The sequence below is a fragment of the Artibeus jamaicensis genome, unplaced genomic scaffold (genome assembly GCF_021234435.1).
Source record: "Artibeus jamaicensis isolate MK-2021 breed Jamaican fruit bat unplaced genomic scaffold, CSHL_Jam_final contig_685, whole genome shotgun sequence".
Taxonomy (NCBI): Eukaryota; Metazoa; Chordata; class Mammalia; order Chiroptera; family Phyllostomidae; genus Artibeus; species Artibeus jamaicensis.
This window is the reverse complement of record NW_026521924.1, coordinates 31,538,909-31,550,000: the sequence shown is the minus strand read 5'-3', so window position 1 is coordinate 31,550,000 and position 11,092 is coordinate 31,538,909. Positions and strand designations below refer to the sequence as shown.

Sequence of the window (11,092 nt, the reverse complement as noted above, 5' to 3'; positions counted from 1 at the left end):
CTACATGTTTTCTCCAACCCCCACTGGCAGTAGGAATCACAACTTCTGATACAGCTACAAACGTGTATCTTCAGGTAGATACAGAGGTCCACGTACATCCAAATCCACATGAATGTAACACACTCCCTAAAATGGACTCCGTGATGACACCTCCCCTAAATTCATACACAGAAATCTCCCCCTCGATGTGTAGGATATTAGAAGGTGGGGCCCTCAAAACACCTTGATCTTGGAATCCCCAGCCTCCCCATGAGAAATGAGTTTCTGTGGTGTATAAGCCATCTGGCCTACGGTATTGGTTAGAGGAGCCCAAAAGGACTAAGGCGCACACCTACGGTAACTGACTCACAAAGCAGACAAGGAGGTAACTGTGTTAGCAACTGGCTCCTTCGGGCCACCCCAGGATGGCATTTAATCCGAGTAATCCACGGTGGGGGACAAGAGTGAAGCCCCTGCTTGAATAACGCCAGTTGGGGATGGCAGCACATAGATTCCCAGGCTGCCTACGGCGCAGTACCCACCAGGTCGCAGGGGGGAAATGCCGGACGTACCATGGAGTTTTTCACGCTCTGCAGCAAGCGCTCATGCTGCTCGGCGATGGCCAGGGCAGCAGAGTGGACTTTCTGGTAGATGGCCTCCCCATCTCGCGTCTGAAAGATAAATAGCCCTTCGCCAGTCTCACACATCCTGCAAAAGCAAAGACAAACAGAGTCTGAGAGTCTGCCCCCGGAAGTTCCATGTGCTAAGAGCCTAGTACACCCCCCGGGAAATGAGACCCAAATCTCTTGCACAGGATGAGGCTGTGTGTGCCCATTTGCTAAACAAAGTCAAGGAGAGTCCAATTTCCAGTGAATGGTTATTAATATGGGCCAGGAACCAGGGGGTGTCCAACCTTTTGGCATCTCTGGGCCACACTGGAAGAAGAGTTGTCCCGGGCCACACGTTAGATACACAAACGCTAACAAAAAATGATGAGCAAAAAAAGAAGAGGTTTGAAGTAACTTTATGATTTTGTGCTGGACCGAATTCCAGCATCATGCATTCCACAGACCGCAGGTTGGACACCTCGGCAAGTAAAGGCTAACACGGTGCTGATTTTTTTTGTTTGGTCAAGCCAAGTAGAAAGTTCATTTTTTAAGAAAGACCATTTCTTGATTTTTAGCATGGTCCCCGCACTTGGCTTTACCACTCTCGAAGAGGGGGCCCGTGTGACTGCTTCTCCCCCTCGGTCCAGGAATCGGAGACCCAGCAGGCCCTCCGCCTCTCCGCTCAGAGGCCCGAGGACTCCTGGGCTCGGTTCTCACTTTCCTCACAGACGCTGCTCGAAGGGTTCTCTCATTTCCACAGTCATGGATTGCATGACACCCTCACTCCTGTTTATTGTGGTGGATCGAATGCAGGTAAGAATTTTTTTAATGACCATGACTGCACTGAATTAACGTTGGGAACGTCAGAGAGGTCTCCCGAGGGCAACCCTGTGGGGTTGATCATTACTGTTACGGATTCAAAGGAAGCTCACCCCCAACGCAGGCTGCCGAACCGGCACTGAATTCCATGAATAAGGGGAGACCGACACACGCAATTAGGCAAGGAGAAAACACGGGTGTTTTCATCGCTCAATATATTACATGTGTATACATACATGACACATACTTACCCAATATTTAATTACTCTAAATATTTTTAAAGAACATGGGCAAAATTATACGTGAGGATATTTTTAAAGGTCTGAGTTTGATATATACATACATCGGCAGTATACTAAGAGGCTTTTGCTTGTTTATTTTATTTTATTTTTTTTCCCTTGGAATTTTCTTTTTTCTTATTTATTTATTTATTTATTTTTAATTTTTTTATTGATTATGCTGTTACAGTTGTTCTATTCCCCCTTTCATTCCCCTCCACCCTAGAACGTAATTCTTCTAAGACACAAGGCCCCTCCCACTGTCTCGGCACCTCTGAAAAACTGAATACTGGCCTCAGTGCCTGAGTTTTGCTCTTGTCTGAAGATGTGATCTTTAGTACTACATGGAAACCAAGCACATCTTTGACCCAAACCACTGTTAATTATTTTATCTAGCCCAGTCTGTGCAGTCAATGCAGTAAAAATAGAAAGATTCCTCCCTCCCTAGTTTCCCACAGTTGGCCCAATGCCCCAGCCACACGGCAGCTCTCAGCTCACACAGAACACCGTGTACGTGACCAGGCAAAGCCTGCCTCGCTTGAATTTCACTAATGCGGGCTGTGGGAAAAGAAAAAGAAAGAAAAAAAACAGACGGCTCCTCCAGTGAGCTAATAATGAGAACCACCTCATGAGGCCATTCTAACCCAATGAAGAACAAAAAAGTAGCAACTAACGCCTTGCATTCCAGTCCTCTTTCCTTCCTGAGGGCTTGTTCCGGTACTGCAACACTCACTGCTGTCTCCGCCTCATTGATACCACGATACAACCCGGACACCTGATTCTGCAAGGTCTGGTGTATTCTATACCTCCTTTTCCCATCAACTATGGAAATATAGCCCGCAAAGAGCAGGGAGTGACCTCAGTCGATTCTTTAAGAGGAAGATGTGGCCCTCTGTTTTCTCTACGACCAAGGTTATCATTTACCTCCTTACGTATATGCCAACCTTGGCTCTAGAAAGGATGGAGATACCTGTTACCCAGAAGCTGTGGTAGATGATCCCTTAGCATCAAATCCTGCCACAGTGCTGCTCAAACTTGACAACCCAGTGGCTCTTTAAGTGTTTGCAACTGAAATCCACAGTAATAAATTTAGTTTAGATTATGAGCCAGTATATCTATCTGGCTATTTCTCTATTACCAACTTATAACATGCTGGTGTTTTCTATTCTACTTTATTTTAACACAGGTAGAGAAAGAAATTCTTCATCTGTATTATGACCCGCTCGCTAGCTGGCAAGACCTTGTCTTTGATGATTGCTCTTTTACCCAGTGTCTGCTTTGGATAAACATAATGAATCTACACTCTTCCCTTAAAGACATTTGAATCTCTAAACCATTATGGTGATCAAAAACAAAGGAAATCAAAACCATTGTAGCATCGAGCATTCTTCTTTAAAGTACACCAATAACAGACCCCACACCCTCGTTCATCGGAGGATCTGGAAGACACGCACACTCAAAGACACACACACTCACACAAACACACACACACAATACACACAACTTGCCACTTACAGCAAGGACCAGGGGTCAGAACCTCAAATCCAACCAGGGTTTACATTCACAAGGTGAATGGATGAAGAGGCTCGGACACACTACAAGGTAGAGCGGAGGGGTGTGGCCACTGGACAAGCCAGAGGGGTGCGGCCACTGGACAAGCCAGCAGTCAGCCCCAGTCAGACGTTCATCCACATGGGACACATGAGCCCAGAGTGGTCATAGCTTCTGATGGTTTAAGATAACTCAGAAAACCTGATTTTTATATGAGATAACCAGAATTCTTAATGTGGGGAACTTATGTCATTTTTTTAAGCTGTGGGGGCCAGATGCCCCTGTGAAGCCAGAAGGCCACTAGCTCTCACTGAGCAGGACAGCAGTTAGGCCTTTTGGCCAGGCTGATCAAAGGCGCGTGTCCTTCCGTGGGACAGCGTGATCCAGGAAGGTGACAGTGAACAAAACATGGACCTTACATGCTGTTCCCCAATCTCTTCTGACCTCGGTCCAGGCGTTCTTTTATTTCGTCCACTCCCTCCCAGTAGATCTGGGTGCTGTTTCATAAGCCACTTCCAATCCATTAAAAATGTTACAGCATGTCTTTGTCAAAATAATACAAGGGGGGAACTCCCCAAGACAAATAAGAAAGGAGGAAAAAAAGAAAAGAGGAAAGGAAGTGGAAAAACCCCACATCAAACAGGCTAATGGTCTTACGTAACCCAGCACAGCAGCGTTTGTGTCTCATTGCCAGAGAACACGGAATGGAGCAGAGACGTTCTAATGGTTCGCCCGTAACAGAACTGCAGATACGCACACTGATTTTCCGGGGTCTGGATGCCTTTCTTCCTCTTCACCTGCTGACTTTTTCCTTGGATACTTTCCCAGCATCTAAAGTGGTCCCCAATGCACCAGTACTCTTTCCTTATGGCCTTACTTGACCAGAACCAGGGACCGAAACCCAGACCAGGTAAAATAATGAGTTTAAGTTCGCCTTCTCCTATGTCCTTTTTTGGAGAGAAGGGTGGATTCAGATAAAAAGGATGCTGTGTTCATATCAGGGCCTGAGAGTTCTGAATTTCCAAATCACGACTTCCTGAATGGTGTGCCCATCCCCCCAAACCATGGATTGTGCGACTGGTCAAGAAGAAAATCAAGAGATCCAAAAATAATGAGAAGTTCACTCATCCATGCCCAGGTGCATTACGGAAACACGGAACGAGAGGCGACACTTGAGCTCCAGGCTGCTCTGTTGGTTGGACCGCCCCTTCCCGGCTCTGTGACCTGATATTTAACTTCTCTAAGCCTGCATTTCTTTTGGAAAGTAAATGAAGTGACAGTCACTGTCCCCCAGTTTTCCTGAAAGTTTTAGATACGATTCGCAGTGTGCACAAAGCATATCTTCACCTAATGCTCACTGCCACCGTCCCCCGGAATGTGACGTCCCTGTAGAGGGAGCTTTTGTTCTGACTTCCTTGCAGCTTTTCCACCAGCGCCTAGAACAGGGTGTGGCCTCTACCAGGTGCTCAGCAAATAGCTGCAGAAAGAGTTGTGAAATGGCAGGCAGCTGATAGAAAAGGCGGAACTGGGCACCTGACCTGGGCTTCAGTGAGCAAGTCTTATTTAAATGGAGGACTCATAGAGATACCCCCAGGAGGGGAATGGTTTGGAAGAAAAGGCTAGGAGAACCGTCCCAACAGAAATCCCACACACTGCACGCCTTGAGGTGGGACAACGTCCAGGGACTCCCACCTGGTGGGGAGAGGGTGGAAGAGGGGCAGCCTCAGTGCCCAGACTGCCGTCAACTGAGCGTGGGTGTTCAGGGGTAGACAGTCTTTGCTATTCCAAAGTCACTGCCTGCATGCAATGGTCCCCAAAGGCACAAAGGCCCAATTGTAGAAGCTCTTTCTCTCTTTGCCAATCCCATTTCACACCAACACATTTTGTTTGCAAAATATTAATAGGTTGAAATTATGAAAATCCAAAGGAAATGATCTCATGCAGGGCAGTGTTCCTAAGTGAACTTATGAAGTCGGTAAGCCAGCCAGTTCCGTACCACCTCTCTCTGTAGACCTACTGGGAGCATGTGCGTGGGTGCGTACATTTGTCTGTTTAGAATATTTGGACCCTGCTGTAAGGAGGATGAACCTGACCCTCAACGTGCATGTTTAGGACACTCTTCTGTCCACCCCTGCAAGGTGGTCATGAAGTCAATGCTCAATTTCCGACATGCAAATGTATGTTATAATCCAAGGAACACGGTATTGTCAGACCAACATAAAGCAACTTGTAACAGCAGCTCTGACGGTTGGAAACAAGGTCGAGGACGTGGCTGTTTTCAGGTGAAGGGGTTGAGACGCACAGACTGGCAGCTACGGCCAGTTGTGAGGCCGTAAAGCACAGCTCAGGGAACGTAGTCGATAATATTGTCATAGCTACTACGAGTGGTGCCAGGCAGGTACCAGACTTATTGGGGGTATCACTTCGCAAATTACGTGAATGTCTACCCACTATGTGGTACACCCGAAACTAACACTAAATAATACCAAATGTAACTCTAAGTGAAAAACATTTTTAAAAAGACATGCTTTTTCTTCGAGGTGGTTCTAATTCACTAGGTTAGACAGACCTTCATGCATGAGCAGCTTCCAGAATAATACCGCAGTGGCACTGGTCAGAGGGGCAATTAGGCAAGAAAATGTATAGTCTGGAACAGAGGTGGGTGTCGGCCTTAGAGGAGAAGAAGAAAATTAGGAAGCCCCCCACTTGAGAGAAACCAATCAGAAGCTCTTTGCAGCGGACACAGCGAATCAAGAGCAAAAACTTGAGAGGATTCATATTCTTTTGTCTGTGGAAGTGAGGTGAACAGATGTAAGGGCCCCTCCCCCACCCGTGGCTATGCTGATACCAAAGGCCCTGTGGCAATAAAACACACACAGAGAAACACAAAATGGAGTAATCCAGAGGCTTAAACACAGGGAAGCTGGTAGCTCCATCTGGAAGAAAAATCTGGGAAGGGGTCTGTTAGGAGCTTATAATATAGAACAGGGCTTTCTCTGGCTTCCGTACTAACAATGACAGTGTTGATATGGTCAGATCGTCCTTCACTGTCAGGGGCAGTCCCAGGCGCGGTAGGATGTCTAGTAGCATCTCCGGTCTCTGCTCCATAGGTACCGAAACTGCCTCCAGACTTTGAGCAGGGGCCCCCGTCCCTCTTCCCAGCAATACCCTTCCTTTCTGAATTGCTCCTCTGACCAGCATAAACAAGGGCGTGAGGGAGTAGATGACTTAGGCTTTAAGTGGTCCAGAGGTTACACGGGCAAGGCAGTACCTGGGTTGGGGGAACTACTGCTTCCCGAAAGAGTGTGCTCTGGTCAAGGTCAAGAGCCCATCCTACTCTGTTCCAGCCATTGGCATCATTGCCTAGTTGATCTCAACTTGAGACAAGGTGGCAGTCTGATGCAGTGCTGTGTGTGTGTGTGTGTGTGTGTGTGTGTGTGTGTGTGTTACAGCTTTGCTGTGACCAGCACAAGGTGAGGAGCCAGCAGGGGTTGGCCCTTAGGGAACATCAGTCATTCAACTACAATTCCCATTTGTTTGTCAAATCTTTCTGCTACCTATTTAATACTTATTTAATCAACCAACATGTCCCCCTTCAAACAAAGGTATTGTAAATGGAACCATCAACCCCATATTCTAAGCCCCTTTGCACTGATGTTAATTAAAACAGGCATTAAAATGGATGTAATGCAAACAAAATAATGTTCTTCCTTCGCCTGGGTCCTCTTGTTAAAGATCCGAGCTGGAAGTGTGTTCGCCCCGTAGGGAGTCAGGTAAATTAGAAAGTGCTAGAAGAGGCGTTAAAACAGGCCAGCAGCCACAGAAATGTTTCTCTGTGATTCGACCAAAGGGAGCAGAAAGGTAACGGAGAAGAACGTGACTATCACCTCAGCATGAGAGTCACGTGTATTTAACACCATGCCTCTGTGACCTGAAACCATGCCCCCATTTGGGCGCAGGTGCAGTTCCTAGAGTCCTGCTCCGGGTGGTGGGGGAGACAGGAAGGTTCCATCACTTCCCTCTTACGCTCAAACCATGACCTTGGGCACGTTCCTTGACCTCTTCAAGTTTCAGAGCCCTCACATCTCACGTGTAATGAGGTCACCAAAGCTCACAGGGTGACGGGAAGTGGGATAATGATGCAGACAGATGAAGACAAACGCTGTGCGGTCTCACGGATACTGTGGAATCTGATGTCAAACTCGGAGAAACAGAGAGTAAGATGGTGGTTACCAGGGGCTGAGGCTGGGGGGGAATGGGGAGAAGTGGCTCAAAGGTGCAACCTTGTAGTCAGAGGGTGAGTAAGTTCTGGGACGTGATGGAACCCACGGTCACTGCAGTTTGAAAAGACAGCAGTGTGTCCTGGAAAGTCCCCAGGAGAGTAAATCTGGAATGTTCTCACCACACAGAAAAAGGGTAATGATGTGCAGTGAGGAAGGTGCTGACTAACTTCATTATTCTAACAATCGTTTTTACACTATGTAATGCATCAAATCACATTGTACACCTTAAATGTAAGCAATGTTAGATGTCTCTTACATCTCAAGAAAGCCGGAAAAATACATAAATAAATAATGCACATTTAAATTTTTCAAAGAGAGCCACAAGGCAGGATGCATTGCTGAATGTCTAATTTTCCACAAAGGCCCCGAGAAAGTCATGCTGTCCTGTAGGGGTTTCCTGTGCCACAATCCCAGGAGCTTGGGGGCAGAGGGGACCTAGCCAAGCTTCCGACGGTGGCCTTGACTTGTCTGTCTGCACACCCCACACCTAGCACCGAGTCTGGCAAAGAACAGGAGCACAGGATCGAGAGATCTATTAATGATGGTCATTGGAGAGGTTATTCTGTGGAGCAAGCAGACAGGAAACTCTTCCTCCTACTTATTTATAACCAGTGTGTGTTACTTTCACACTTCAAATTATTTGGGGGTAAAGGCTATCCCAGAACAAATGGAATCCATGGCACAAGAGTAGTTTCTGCTTTCTTGCAAAAGAAGCGATCTCTCCTCTTTGCAAGCCTATGTGTGAGACCTAGTTCATTTCCATTCAAATCTATCTACTCAACATAGCAGGAAGGACTGAGCACTTTTGACTTGTTCATTCGCTTGCAATCCTTTAATATGAATGAGTATATGCTCTATAAAATGCTCTATATAAATGAGTATGTGCTCTATTCAGAAATCAGAGATTACTGAGGAGCCTGGAATCAAGAAGACAAATAGAGAATATCCAAAGATTTATATCAGCATAATTGTCCTTTTAGCTGTACATTCACCAATTAGAGGGGGGAACAGTTTTCCAATGAAAAGTCGTTTCCACCGATTAGACTTGTTTTTAGAGCGACATGCACAGGAAGCAAACGATTTCTTTTTCCAAGGCTGTTCGGATGCCTTGACGTCCCCCCAAAATAAGCTTCTTCACACATTCACGCACTCCACTGAAGGAAAAGCATGAGTCAGTATAATGTTGCTTTTCACTTATTCTTGGCACACCAAAAAGTTTCTCTTAAAACAATGTCGGAAGCTCTCCAGCTGGTAGAGAGAGTGCTCGTCTGTGGCAGTTACTCAGCCGGTCCTGCCTGATGGCACCTGAGCGGCCCCCACTCCTGTGGGTGCTGCGCCCGGAGTATCCGTTCGCGTAGATCAGCCAGGAGGTGCAGCGGCGCAGAGGCGGGGCTGGAGCAGAGGCAAGGAGAACTCATTCACGGGGGAACCTGCCGGCCACCTGCCGCCCTGCTTGGGGCAATAAACCTTTCAGAATGGCTGCCAGTCAGGGTTTCCCACCACCTGGATCCCCCCCGTAAGCATGGGGTGCCCTGCCCACCTCAGGGATGGGCTTCCCTAAGGGGGCCGGGCTTCGAAGTGGAAAGAAACGAACAAAAGACAAGAAAAACCTCAAAAGAAGCAATCTGCGTCTCACTGCCCCAAAATATACTAATTGTTCTTTATCTCCAGGGGCAAGGAATGGCAATTCATCATGCAACTGCACTTTTCTGAGACGTGTATGTTTCAACTCCAAATATCCTGGAGGAAACAAACTGAGATAGGGTCAGATGTGCTTATGGGGGCACTGCTGGGGGGGATTGCTGGGGGGCAGGGGGAGAGATAACACCTAGAAACCTCCACTGACCTGTAATCCCAACCCCGCTGCCTGGGACAGACACAGTCCTGGCTGCATGTGCTTGCGCCCCAAACTGAAATAATAGGAGGTCCCAGCAGTAAAGTGAACAGAGAAAGCGTACACCCCAGGAGACCCACTCACATTACCAACATCTCTGCAAGTCCGCTGCCCAGTGGGGGGCACCCTTCCTCACGGGGAGCAGCTCAGTGACAATGGTAATATTCTGACAGGTCACCCGAATGGTCTTGGGGAGCTCTGGTTGCGGAAGTCTGCCCTCTCTTCATCCGCTCTGCAGGAGTTCATTAAGTACTAGGCTCCTTCCATGGCTGAAAACGTGATTCGGGCAGGGGGTGAACACACCATACAATGTGCGGATGATGTATTACAGAATTGTACACCTCAAACCTATATAATTTTATTAACCAGTGGCACCCCAATAAATTCAATTAAAAAAGGGAAAATAAAAGAACTACACCGACTGCCCGCGGAATGATAACACTTTGCCTTTCCAGAAATCTCTAGGGTTGGGAAGTAAGATCTGAGAGTGACTCTTGAATCCACTCTGTACGAGTCTCGTGCCTTTGGACCAAGATGGGAATAATAATATTAACGATCACCAAGTGGTTTAAATGAGAGAGTGCATGCCAAATGCTTAGTGCAGTGACCTTCGTATAGTAAGGGCTCGGTGTTAGGGATTATTTTCGATGGCGGATGCCCCAGCTAGGACAGAGTTTCTCAGGTGAATAACCAGACCTGATCATTCCCTCCTGTGAAGGACTGTTCGAGAGTGTAGGTGTGTCTCTGGCCTCTCTACCCATGAGGTGCCAGTCGTGCCCCCTGTCAGAGGTGTGACAAGCAAAAAGGTCTCAAAGCTCCTAGAAGCCACCCTGGGGAGTGAGAGTGATGCTGTCCTAGAAGAAAGAGGACTGACAGCTGAAGCCTAAGGTCATCGCTGACACTGAATGAAGCCAAGCCTGAAGCCATCCCTGCTCCCCCAACTTCAAGTTAAGTAATCCAGTGCATTGCTCTCCTGCTCGTGGCAGTGTGGGTTGCTACCACTGCCTATTCTGTGCCGGCATTAGGACAGGGGTGTGTGCAAGTACCTTTGCTCATCTCCATGGTGATCTTGTGGGATACGCATAGATTATACCGTGTTACAGGTGACCAACGGGAACTCAGGAACTTAGCTGATGCTCACAGAGTCCCACAGCCAGCATGTGGTAGAAACAGAATTTAATTTAGTTTTGGCCAACATCCAGTCTAGCTTATCACCCGTGCCTGCTGTTGCTCTTGAGGGGTGGGCTAAGGTCTTTGACAGCATCCCCTGTGTTCGGAACAGAAATACTGGAACATCTTTGTGGAAGCAAGCCCAATATGTGAAAACAGTTCACCCAGAGAGGCTATTCATTTATCCTTGTGAGGCAGGGAGGAAATTGTATTAGTTAATATGAAACTGCCTTGTTTTGAACACATCCAAAAATAGCCAAGGAAGAAATTATCTTCACTAACAAAGCAAGGCAGATATGAAAGCTTCACGCTTGGGGGAACAGAATGATCTTATTATCCCGAGCATCTTGATGGTAACTATAAAAATCTATCTTTGTTTGAGTTTCAGGCAAAAATATAAAATAGTAATATTACCTTGTGCTTAACACTGTATCCTGCAAACCCAAGCCCTGTTCCAAAAGGAATCATAATAAAATATCAAAGATATTACTTAGGAGAAACCCAGTGCCC

At 47.0% G+C, this 11,092-nt stretch overlaps 1 protein-coding gene across 5 annotated transcripts in view; it reads right to left on the bottom strand.

The window, feature by feature from the left end:
* DOK5 (docking protein 5) overlaps positions 1 to 11,092 on the bottom strand; it is a 224,556-nt gene that overhangs the window by 129,246 nt on the left and 84,218 nt on the right. For all 5 annotated transcript variants that reach the window (XM_053671366.1, XM_053671367.1, XM_037133681.2 and 2 more), the window contains exon 6: positions 552 to 687. In XM_053671366.1, coding sequence (XP_053527341.1) covers positions 552 to 687 — 136 coding nt within the window. The remainder of the gene's footprint in view (positions 1 to 551; positions 688 to 11,092) is intronic.